Source organism: Peromyscus maniculatus, chromosome 8, assembly GCF_049852395.1.
Source record: "Peromyscus maniculatus bairdii isolate BWxNUB_F1_BW_parent chromosome 8, HU_Pman_BW_mat_3.1, whole genome shotgun sequence".
Taxonomy (NCBI): domain Eukaryota; kingdom Metazoa; phylum Chordata; class Mammalia; order Rodentia; family Cricetidae; genus Peromyscus; species Peromyscus maniculatus.
The window spans coordinates 60545841-60558968 of record NC_134859.1 but is presented as its reverse complement, the minus strand read 5'-3'; the positions used below and the strand labels follow the sequence as shown (position 1 = coordinate 60558968).

The 13128-nt window shown below is 41.4% G+C and overlaps 1 protein-coding gene across 1 annotated transcript in view; it reads right to left on the bottom strand.

Moving 5' to 3' along the window:
• Positions 1-13128, bottom strand: part of Mettl16 (methyltransferase 16, RNA N6-adenosine) — a 55761-nt gene that overhangs the window by 19499 nt on the left and 23134 nt on the right. The window contains exons 5-7 of the mRNA XM_006977372.4: positions 12953-13068; positions 9646-9788; positions 327-396 (exon numbers count right to left, since the gene is read on the bottom strand). Coding sequence (XP_006977434.1) covers positions 327-396; positions 9646-9788; positions 12953-13068 — 329 coding nt within the window. The remainder of the gene's footprint in view (positions 1-326; positions 397-9645; positions 9789-12952; positions 13069-13128) is intronic.

Below are 13128 nucleotides of genomic sequence, written 5' to 3'. Positions count from 1 at the left end.
AGTAACTAACTATTCTGTAGTTTTTAATATCTTTAACAAGAAATACTGGGCTAGAGAGATGGCTCAGCAATTAGGAGCAATTCTTGCTCTTGCAAAAGTCCCAGCTTGGTTCCCTGAACTCACAGGGTAGATTACAACCATCCATAATGCCAGAAGAGAATGTGGCCTCTTCTGACTTTTGTGGGTACACATATACCTGCAGACAAAACATTCATACACATAACATAAATACACGTTCAAACACATTTAGCTTTATGTATAAAGAAGGCTGCCCTACTGAAACTACATTCTAAAGCACACACCTGAATGGCAGTGACAAAGCTTACCCCTTGGATTCTGAGCTCTTCCTTCAGTGGAGCCAGGCTGCACTTCTTCCCCAGCATACAGCTATACCACCTTGGGAAAACATCAGACAAATGAAAAGTGGTTGTAAGCATCGTTCATGAGAACAGCAGCAAAAAATATTGAGTTAAGTTACAAGTAACAATAACAAAAATTGCACAAATTAGGTAAATACTGAATCACATAATGGAAAAAAAGAAGCCCAAGGCAACCTAAAAAAATAATCTTGGCTGGCAAATGGCACAGTGAATGAAGGCTTGAGTTCAATAACCAGAGCCCATGGTGGAAAGAGAGCAGCTGCTCTGACTTCCACACACTCACCATGGCACCACATGTGTGCACACACAAGTAATTAAAAAAAACCTGCCAGGCAGTGGGAGCACACCTTTAACGCCAGCACTCAGGAGGCTGATGTAGGAAGATCTCTGTGAGTTCAAGGACAGCCTGGTCTACATAATAAGTACCAGGCCAGCCAAGGTTGCATAGTGAGACCTAGTCATTTAAAAAACAAAAAACAAAGAACAGGTAAGTAAGTAAGTAAGTAAGTAAACTGCTTGGTTTTCCAATGCTTTAAATGTACCTATCTGGACAGAGGTCAAAGAAGATGAGCTCCATCTATCATACATAGGACAAGGGCCACATGGTTGTAGGGCAGACATTAGTCAACAACACAAAGGCAGGACCTGCGGAGATGGTTTTAGAGCACTTGCTGGTCTGGCAGAGGACCCAGTTCAGTTTCTGAGCACCCAGATGGTGGCTCATAACCACCCACGAACTCCTATTCCAAGGGATCTGACTCCCTCTTCTGGCCTCCACAGGCCCTGCACAAACATTGTGTACATACATAAAAACAAGAAAAAACTCAAAATAATTCTTTAAAAAATAACAGAAAGGCATACAAATACCCTCGCACTATATTAAGAAAACACAGAATCCTGCCTGAACTTGTGTTGTGAACTGCTCTATGCCAGCCAGGTAGTGGTAGCTCACACCTTTAATCCCAGCACTTGGGAGGCAGAGCCAGGAAGATCTCTGTAAATTCAACTCAATTCTGATCTACAGAGTTGAGTTCCAAGACAGCCAGGACTATATAGAAAATTTCTCTGAAGGAGTGGAGAGAAAATAAGGTGAACTGGTTGAAGGGTGAAAGTGATGTATATTGGGCTGGAGAGATGTCTCAGTGGTTAAGAGCACTGACTCTTCTTCCAGAGGACCTAGGTTCAATTCCCAGCAACCACATGGTGGCTCACAGCCACTTGTAATGAGATCTGGTGCCCTCTTCTGGCCTGCAGGGACACATATAGGCAGAACACTGTATACATAATAAATAAATATTTTTTTAAAAAAGTGATGTATATCATTTTTTCTGATTATTCTAAATAGCCTGAAAAATAATAACGGATATAGGATTGTGCTTCAGTCAGATTAGCTAGCATGGGAACTGCCTTCTACTGTTGAAAGTGATGAAACTCTGTCTAAAAGAAAGAAAGAGGAATGAAGGGAACTGCAGACAGCAAGTCCTACAGCTGCCAGAATGTAGTGCACTAAGCATCTTTCCAGTTTCAGTACAGGGAAAGGATCCTCAAACAGCACAATAATCCTGCTGAGCTGATAGGTGAGAGTTGAGAAGATAAAGCGGGTAGGATCTGCAAAGCAAATCAAGGGGAAAAATTCAAGAAGAAAGGAAATAATTAAGATTAGATTTTTAAAAAAATCAATAAAAAACAAATTATCAGGCTGGAAAGAGGTAACATCATCAGAGAACATCACAGAACCTACAAACATGGTAAGGGGCACAGAAAGGAGGGAAAGCGAGGGCGATTGGGTAGGAAGAGAAAGAGAGACTGAGACTCTCTCTCTACGTTCAGGCTAGTCTCCAGCTTTCTGTGCAGCCTATGCTGACCTTGAACTTCTGATTTCCCTGCCTACAGCCCCCACCTTACTCCCAGTGTTAGGATTATAAGCATGTACCACCATGCTGGGTCTATTCAGTGCTATGGGCTAGAGATTGAACCCAGAGATTCATGCATGCCAGGCAAGCACCCTACCAATGTACCCACATCCCTAGCCCCAAGAAAAATTACTTATAAACAACTTTTTTTTTTCCTTCTGGTTTTTTGAGACAGAGTTTGTCCGTGTAATTCTGGTGCCTATCCTGGATCTCGCTCTGTAGACCAGGCTGGCTTCAAACTCAGAGATCCTCCTGGTTCTGCTTCCTGAGTGCTAGGATTAAAGGTATGCACCACCACCGCCTGGCATAAACAGCTCTTGCTATACAATCTCACAACTAGTTCAAACAAATTCCTTGAAAGACACAAACTACCATACTTACTCCAGAAGTACAAACTCAAATTGTTCTTGTATTACATCATCAATTAAAGAAACTAATTCAGCCAGGAAGTGGTGGGGGTGCATGCCTTTAATCCCAGCACTAGGAAGGCAGAGGCAGGTAGATGGATATTTATGTTTGAGGCTAGCCTCTAGAAAGTGAGTTCCAGAACAGCCAATGCTACACAGAGAAACCCTGCCTTGAAAAACAAGGAAGGGAGGGAGGGAGAGAGGGAGGGAGGGAGGGAGGGAGGGAGGGAGGGAGGAAGGAAGGAAGGAAGGAAGGAAGGAAGGAAGGAAGGAAGGAAGGAAGGAAGGAAGGAAGGAAGGAAGGAAGGAAGGAAGAAGGCCAAGTACTTTGTTGTTAAGTACATTTAAAGAAAATGTACAGTCTGGGTATGGTGATGCAAACCTATAACCCCAGCACTCAGGAAGGGGAGCATCAGAGTCAAGACAGTCTCAAACCCACAGTTGGACTATATGAGGCTGTCTCAAAAAAGGTGGGATGGAGAGTTCTTGCCAAGCATGCACAAAGCCCTGGACAAAGGCGTGCATACCTTTGGGAGGTAGAGGTAGAAGGATCAGAAATTAAAAGTAATCCTCTACTAAACAGTGATTTCAAAGGCTGGCCTGATGCATGAAAACTGTCTCAAAGACAACTACAGGCACCCTACCTTGTTTCTAGCTTCCTATGTTCACATGCCTAACCACTAAATGCTGGCTTCAATCTCAAGAGACACCCTGTGACAACTAATCAAAGTGCAAGTAGAACAAAAAAGAACAAAGGAAGATCTCGTTACCCAAGAGACTTTGAACCCATTACAGAATTTTAATCATGAAAGTAGTACTCTACTCATTACAGCATTGCAAAATTCCTCTGAGATGCTAAGTTTCAAGAAAAAATTATTTTGAAAGAATTTCTGGCCTGTGAGCTGCAAGATTAATACAAATGACTCTCCTATACCCTTCACCCAGATTTACTAATTAGCAAGTTCCCCCATGTCTTTGGTTACGTATGTTTTCTAAACTATTTGGGAAGTAGCCATGAAACATTCCTGAATCCTAATATTTCAGCATGCATACTTTACAAACAAGAATCTTGCCTTTAGCTGGGCAGTAGTGGCACATGTCTTTAATCTCAGCCTTTGGGAAGCAGAGGCAGGTAGATCTCTGTGAGTCTAAGGCCAGCCTGGTCTACAGAGCAAGTTCCCAGGACAGCCAAGGCTGTTACACAGAGAAACCCTGCCTGGAAAAACTAAAAAGAACCTTCTTTTTGGTAACAACATTGAACAATTATCAAAATTGGACAAAATGTAACATGCACATGATATTATGGTCTGGACTGGAGCATAATCCAGTCTGGAGCATGTTCACTTTCACAACTACCCGAATTTTCCCTGCATACACACTCCAGTGTGGGGTTGTGCACTTCAGGCATCTGTCATGTCTCCTTAGTCTCCTCAGTCTGGAACTGTTCCTTGATCGTCTTTTACTTTCACGTCAGAATATGAGTTAGATCTGAGTACCTGTTTCTGTTGTGAGGACACAGGTTTTCAGATCAGGAGCTCATGGGGTGGGTGGGAGCAGTCCTTCTGGCCTCTCCACTTTACACTTCCCACAGTCCTCTTGGAAAGTCAGTACTCTCTGCAGAGACGCTCTGAAACTATGCAAATACCCTGTTCTTTGCTGTTTTTCAATGCTCGGGATTAAACCCAGGGTACAAACATGTACCACACACGGTATCACTGAACTACAGCCCAGCCAATATCTGATTCTTTAAATTTCCCATTGTTGATTTTTCCCACAGATCAATTATTATTATGACAACTGACAAATGATGATCTTTCTAACGACCCTGTTTATGGACTTTAGTCATTAGAATTCTACTTTGTAAGGAACAATTTTTACTTGAATTGCCCCCAACTGGGCTTAAACTAGGTCCTATGTCCTAATATATGACATCTGGGGCAATCATTCTTGCAAAACGAGATATCATAGCCTTATGTTTATTTGGACCCAGCTCTGCCAACAATTATTTGAAAGATTACCAATCTGCAATTGTCATTATGAAGACTGACCCATGGAAAACGAAACAATAAGAAATTTGAGGAACATTGTCTCATTTCAGTAGGGAAAGGTTAATAAGAAAATTCTTTAAGGCAATTTTTAAATTAAGTTGTAATGCAGAAAAGCAAGTTACAAGCAGAAGCCTGGGGTGAAAATGGCTACGAGCCCAACACCTTACTACCTATAAATAGACTGCTAGAACAAAGGCCTCCAGTCACCAGAGCAGCCGAATGTTCTGCTTCATCTCAAAAATTCATCATTTAAACTGACATAAGTTCTAAATTGTCATGGCTAAAAATAAACTTTTACATTTTCCCCCTGCAATCTTATATAGCACAGGGTGGCTACATGGTGCAAATGTGGTCTATTTAGAAACGAAACTGCAGTACAGATCACTGAGATAGTGGAAGTCTGAAATTAAACTTTTAAGTCAGAGAGTTTCACTCATAAGTGAAACCAAGTTGTACAATTTTTACCCTTTAAGTTCCTCTCAACTGCTAACCAGAATCAAGTGGAAATGAACTAAGCTGTTACTGAGCATGGCTTGGGCCTTCTGAGTTTCTGTGTGACTTCAGGAGCAAGAAGAAAAAAATAATATTTAAATGTTTAAAAAGATTTCTTTCACCGGGCAATGGTGGCGCACGCCTTTAATCCCAGCACTCAGGAGGCAGAGGCAGGTGAATCTCTGTGAATTCCAGGCCAGCCTGGTCTACAGAGCAAGCTCTAGGACAGGCTCCAAAACTACACAGAGAAACCTTGTCTCAAAAAAACAAAAACAACAACAACAAAAAAGATTTCTTTTACATGTACAGGTGTTTTGGTTACAAGTATGTATATCATGTGCATGCCTGATGCCTTTTGAGGTCAGAAGAGGCCGTTGAGGCGCCTGAAATTGGAGTTGTAGATAGTTAGGAGCCACCAGGTGGGTGCTGGGAACTGATCCTAAATCCTCTAAGAGAGGAACAAGCGCTTTAACCACTAAGCCAGTTCTCCAACCCAAGAAAAAATAGTTTACATGGATAAAAGAGGCAAATGGTAGGGAATACTTGGAAATTTTTTCTTTTCTTTTCTTTCTTTTGTTTAAAGACAGGGTCTCATGTAGCCAAGGCTGGTCTTGAACCTCTACTTCCCAAATGGTAGAATTAGAAGGCATGTATTCCACACCTAGCTAAGGTACTTGTTTCTAATCTAAAATCTTCATAGCACCTTAGAATCTACACCTTGCTCAGCAGTCTGAATGCGGAGTTCATTAGTAGTATGAACATGACAATGACCTCTCAAACCTGCCAGAGCCCTATGTGGACAAATGAACACTTTCTATAGCAACAGAGGCACAATGGCTCTTCCCAGCCAGCTTAGACCTCTTATTCAACTTTGGGGCTGCAACAGACCCAGGTATAAGCAGACCTGGAATACACTAAATAGCTTTCTATTCCTTAGAATGTTCATTTAAAACTTAAACAAAACAAAAAACCCTCAAGAAAAATTTCATTAGTTTAAAAGAAAAAACCCCAGGGCAGGCAGGCAGTAAACCTCAGCAGTATCCCTGAGAAGGAGAAGAATTCAGAGGAGCCAGACTTTGTGAAGCTGCATGCCTGTGGCCAGGTAAGCCACTGGCTAAAACTTGTTTTTGTAGTTCACATGAAGATTCTATGGATATAAATTTAAAATTTGAAAGTCTCCTAAAAAGTAACAGCCCCATTCCCACTAAACTGTAGCCTAAGAGAACCTATGTTTTCTCCCATTTTGTGGGTTGGCCCAGCCCCTCTAAAAGTCAACACACAACCAGACATGGTGGTAATCGTCTCTACTCCAACACTCTTGAGGCAGAGGCAGTCAGATCTCTGTAAGCTTGAGGCCAGCCTGGTCTAGACAACAAATTCCAGGTCAGAGCTACATAAATGAGACTATCTCAAAAAAAAAAAGGGGGGGGGGTGGCTGGAGAGATGGCTCAGGGGTTAGGAACACTGGCTGCTCTTCCAGAGGACCTGGGTTCAGGTCCCAGCACCCACATGGAAGCTCACAACTGTCTGTAACTCCAGTTATAAGAGATCTGACACCTTCGCACCAGTGTACCTAAAATAAAGTTAAGTAAATTAGAGGGGGGGGGGGGAGGGAGGGAGGGAGGGAACAACAGCCAGCAGATGACAAAATGGTCATAGACTACAATGATCATATATATATATACCTATTTCTTCTTCAAGTTTCAGTGCTCTATTGACTTTCTTTAAATTTACTTCTTTAGCCAGGCATTAGCAGCGCAAGCCTTTAACCCCAGCACTCGGGAGACAGAGGCAGGTAGATCTTTGTGAGTCTGAGGCCAGCCTGTCTATGAAGTGAGTTCCAGGACAGCCAGGACTGTTACACAGAGAAACCCTGTCTCGAAAAACAACTTACTTCTCTAGACTTTCCCCAAGGCTCAATTTAGCCTGAGCTTCTTTCTCCTTCAATAGACTCTAATATGTCTTTGAAGAAATCAATTGAAGCAAACCATACTGACCATAAGCTAAAGGGTTCAGTCATGTTTTGGGCTTCTGTAATGTTTTAAGTTTTCTGAGAGGCAGACCACCAATAAGCTATTTTCCTCTTTTTTGTTTGTTTTTTCAAAACGTATTTATGTGTACTTGTGAGAGTCTGGGAGGGTGGGTTCCTATGTACATATGAAGAAGCCAGAAGAGGGTACCAGGTGTCCTCTATCACATCGCACCTATTCCTTCAAGCAGGCTCTCTCCCTGAACTGGGAGGCAGCAGGTGCTTTCTTGCTAGGCTAGAAGCCATCACGGCACTGTGAGCCTTCTGTGGCTCTGCATCCCTCACAGCTGGGGTTGCTGGTGTGGTTCTTCTGAGGGGTCTGGGACAAAAGCTCTGGTCCTCGTTACTACACAACTGAGTGCTCTGAACCGCTGAACCATCTCTACACACTCCTCAAGCTGCTTCCACAGTACCTAAGTAGTTCACACTACCAAATCAGAATACTTGTGGATTTGGAATTTTCTAAATTAAGCATCATTTTTAAAGACAAAGTCTGTCATACACACCAGTCTGACCCAGCCCTCTTGCCTGCCTATGTAAATGCTAAGATCACAGGTATACCCTTGTACCTGGCTAAAATAAGCAGCTTTAGACACAAATACAAAAGGGGGGGGGGGATTATTCCCTACCTAGTAATTCCACCTCTGGGTAAACAACCAGGAGAATTTAAAATAGGATCTTGAAAATCTATCTGTACACCCATGCTCATCCTACCTCACTGAAGCGCCAAACAATTTTAAAAATCAACACATGTTGCCATGAGATGAATGAATAGATAAAATGTAGTTTACACGTGTAACGGAATATTAAAATTGGCTATGGTGGTTCACACCTATAATCCTAGGAGGCAGAGACAGAAACAACACCACAAGTCAGCCTGAGCTACACAGGAAGTACCAGTCAGGATTTTTATCAAGACCTTGTTGAAAACAAACAAAAACAGAACACAACAACAACAACAACAAAAAACCCAAAACAGAAAAATATTTGCCTTTTTTCAAAAGGACAGATTCCAACATAGATGAAGCATGAAAATATTATGCTAAATGAAGTCAGACAATCACAAAAGGACAACAACTGCATGCCTTCACATAGATGCGCGAGTCAGAGCAGTTACATTCAAAGACAGAAGACAGTGGCTGGGGCTGCAAGAGAGAAGTAACAGGGCTGCTGCCTAACAGGGACAGCTACCGGTGCAGCTCTGGGAAACCACAAGCTCTGGCCCTGCATGGTGGCGCATGACTTGGATCACAGCATTTGCGTGGTAGAGGCAGGTGGATCTCTGTGAATTTGACTGAGGGCAGCCTGATCTACAGAGTAAGCTCCAGGATATCCAGGGCTATGTAGAGAGACCCTGGTTCAAAACAAAATGAAAACCGAAAATACTAAGAGGTCTGAAGATTAGCTGCACAACAATGTGAATGTCCTTAACACTACTCAACTACAGACTTGATAGTACAGTGTTTGAATGCACTGGCTGTTCTTCCAGAGAACCAAGGTTCGATTCCCAGGACCCACATGAAGTCTCACAATCATTTGTAACTCTACTCTAAGGGATCCAACATCCTCTTCTATCTTTCTAGGGCCCCACACGTGTTATACATACATGCATGTGTAGGCAAAACACCCTATACATTAAAAAAAAAAAAAAAGATTTGCTATATAAGGATGAAATGTAGCTTAGTGTTGGTGTGTGCCTGCCAATGTGAGACCTTGAGTTCACTCTCCCCAACATGCCCTCTTCCCTCAAGAAACCTTCTAAAAATATTTGATAGTAAATTTTATGTTTTTACCACACACAAAAATAAATACAAGTAAACACTTTCTCTAGTTCACAAAACTCAACCCTAACCCTAGAACTGAGAGCGCCACTATCACATTATCTACCCTGTCAACAGCATGTGGCAGGGGGCAGAGTGACATGAGACAAGCCGCTCTGAGTACCTAACACTGCTTGATGACAGGTGTGTTGTCCAAAATAATTAGCTTTTAAAACACAACAGCCCTGACCCATCTCTGGAGATGGCTGGTAATCTGTTTTCTTCATTAAATTCCTGACAGCTCAATGTCCTCACATCTGTCACTGTTTAGGAAACTGAGTCCAAGAACCTCAACTGCTTCAAGGACTAGGCAACAAAATGATTCTGGTTCATGGGGCAGATGTGCACCCATCTGTTTTCTAATCAAAAGCCGTATTTGAGTCAGTTTTGCTCCATCCCAGGATCACACTAATGGAAACAATACAATCATTTGGGACTTCCCTCCCTTCATCTGTACAGTCTGTTGGACATTACTTATTCTTCAGTCCCAGTAATTATTTTTCCTTAAAGTGACATAGTTGCTTTAGGATCACACGAGACAAATATTTCTACTTACCTTAATCTTTTTTTAAGTTGTAAACTGTCATGGATTATCCTTTTAACAAATTCTAGTTCACCTCCTTCAGCCATGATTTCTGTGATGCCCCCAGTATTTACGGAACTAGGTGGAGGTCTTCGAGAATTCCGAGAGTTCACACCCTGAGCAACAACAAAAGCCATGGTCTTTGAACATAATCTAGCTATTATTGTGCTACACTGAAGATTTAAAAGGTCACACAGCCAGCTGGGGCTGTAGTTTGGTGATAAAGCACTTGCCTAGCATGCACAAGGCCCTGGGGATTAAATATAAAAACATTTACCTTTTATATAGCCCAATCTGTTGCTTTTCCTTTATGCTTTGTCTTGATACCATGGCCAGGAAATCTACCCAAAGATTAAATCAATATTTACTTATGTTTTCTTCTAATACTTTTATGGGTTTTTTTTATATTTAAGTATTTAATCCATCCTTACCTCACTTCATATGAAAAAATTAACTCAAATGAATCAATGGCGTAACTATTAAGAGGTAAAACTATAAAACTTCCAAGAAGAAAACATAAAAGTAAATTTTCATTAACTTGGATTAGCCAATGGTTTCTTAGATACAACACCAAAAAGCATCAGAACAACACAAAATAGATAAATTGTATTACATCAAAACTAAAATCAGCTTCACCGTAAAGGATACCATCAAAAATTGAGGACAAACCACAGGGTATGGAAAAATGTTTGCAAACACTGTAATTAAAGGGACTTGTTCTAAGTTGTGTAAAGGAAACTTAATAGGAAGGAAAGGAACCCAATTTTAAAATGGACAAGGAGGGTGGGGACGCAGCTTAATCGCACAGTGCTTGCCCAGTATGTGCAGGGCCCCAGGTTCAAAAGTCATTTTTGTTGCAAAACAAACAAAAATGGGCAAAGAGGACAGGGCTGCTGATCAGCTCAGTGTAGAGAGGTTAGCCAGAACTGTGAGGGTCTAAATTATAGCCTCCAGACTGGAAAGGGGTAGGTAAGGCGGGGTCTAAATGGCATTATTCCATGGAAGATGAGCAAAGGAACACTATCCACATGAAAAGATGCTCAGCTCAGCCAGCCTTCAGGGAAACTCCACCCCACACCCACTGGGGTGGCATGCCAAAGCTACAGATGTTAACAAGTGCTAAGGAACTGCAACTGTGGCTGCAACATGAGCAGCTGTCAATGCAGAAAACTGTCTGGCAGGCCAGAGACAACTTATTAACACCCGCCTCAAATTTAAAAAGACAGTAAAACAAGGTAATTGGGGGCTGGAAAGGTGGCTCAGCAGGTAAGAGTATCAGCTGCTCTCAGGACTGTGCCATCAAGTCTTCCCAAAGCCCTATCTGTAGTCTTTGAATGTAGAGAAACAACACTTTTAATAAATTTTATTGCAAGGTATGGTTACTTTTTTTCATAAACTTACATGAAAGCTAAATTTTTAATTATTTTAAGTGTACTTAACTTTATTTTCTAATCAGGAATGTTAGTGTTTCTAATAAATTTCTACCCAAATGCCCCCCACTTTGTCAAAAAAATTGTATTTGAAGATTTATTTATTTTTGAGCTGAATCTGATGATGCAAACCTTTAATCCCAATACTTGAGAGGAAGAAACTTCTATGAGTCCCAGGCCAGCCTACATAGTGAAACCCTGTCTAAAATAACAATAACGCCGGGCGTGGTGGCGCACGCCTTTAATCCCAGCACTCGGGAGGCAGAGCCAGGCGGATCTTTGTGAGTTCGAGGCCAGCCTGGGCTACCAAGTGAGCTCCAGGAAAGGCGCAAAGCTACGCAGAGAAACCCTGTCTCGAAAAACCAAAAAAAATAAAAAAATAAAAAAATAAAAAAATAAAATAAAATAAAATAAAATAAAATAACAATAACAATTTAAAAACTTTTATGTGTATTGAGTGTTTGCATGCATGTATGGTACTACTGGTCCCCAAGGAGTCCAGAAGGCGTCAGAGTCCCTGGAACGGAACTTAAGTTACAGACAGACTGTGAGCTGCATGTGGTTGCTCAGAACTGAACCAAGGTCCACCGAAAGAACAGTAAGTACTCTTAACTACTGAACCCCTCCAGGCCCTCCACTGAATTTGTATGTTTTGTTTTTGTTTTTGTTTTTTGTTTTTTTGAGACAGGGTTTCTCTGTGTGTCCCTGACTGTCCTGGAACTCCATCTGTAGACCAGGCTGGCCTTGAACTCACAGAGATCCACCTGCCTCTGCCTCCTGAGTGCTGGGATTAAAAGAATGCACCACCACCAAAGCCTGGTAGAATTTTTCAAATGCATTATGTTTTGGTTGTACAATGCTAAGGTTTTTGTTTTTGTTTTTACCTAGGGCCTATCACATGCTAGGCAAACACTGTACCATTGAGAAATATTCCTAGCCCTCTTTTTTAAATTTTGAAATAGGGTCTCACTAAGTTGCTTCAAATAGGTTTAAACTTACTCCAAGTTCAGACTAGTCTGGAACTTGCAATCCTCCTGCCTCAGTCTCCCATGTACTGAGAATTACAGACCTCCACACATCAGCTCATTTTAGCCAAGTTTGTTCAATATCTAAAAGGAAATACATTTTTTTTCACTATTTAGCCATTTATTTACTACCAAATGACAAAAAACCAGTAACTTTTTGTCACTAAACTGATAAGCTCAGTCCAACAGAAACTGGAACCTATCTTGGTTCAATTTTAAAAGTTCAAGGTATGGAGGCTGGAGAAATGGCTCAGTGATTAAGAACACTGGATGTTCTTCCAGAGGACCTGGGTTCCAACCTCAACACCCACATGGTGGCTCACAAACATATGACCCAGGGGCTAGCCTCTGAAGGCAATAGGCACACATGTGGTGCACAAACACTCACAAAGGCAAAACACTCATACACATAAAATAAATAATAAATTTACATTTTAAAAATGGTTTTAAAGTTCAAGGTTTAGGGAAGAAAGAGATCTCTCTTTACCCTCTCTCCCCCTAAGTATTGCCTAACCACAACCAAAAAGCCTAAGAAAAGACAGCAGAGAGCCAGGACAGAGTCAAGGGAAAGGTAGAAACAAAACTTCAGCTTTTACAATACTATGAACGCCTTGATCAAACTGTTCCTGAAGCCTAAATAACTGGACTTCTCAACTACATAAATTAGCTTTATAAACTATGAAGTCCATCTGTACTGAGTTCATAAATATCTCAAACCAAACAGCATTCTGAATTATACCTACTCTAAAGAAAAACTGCCTTTTGCTCGTATCTTTGCAAATGAGGTAAAATTACTAAGTGTCCAATGACTTTAAAGAGCTTTACCTGGGCTTCCAATTGGTTAGCAAAAAAGGGAGGGTTGCACATGCAGAAGTCATAGATTATCTCAGACTCTTCTTTAAGAGCATCCATTAGGAGTGTCTTCTGTGGCACTTTTACCACTAGGGCAGAAAACAGGAACTGTTAGTTACTATTTATTTTGTAATGGCTTTAAAATAAGT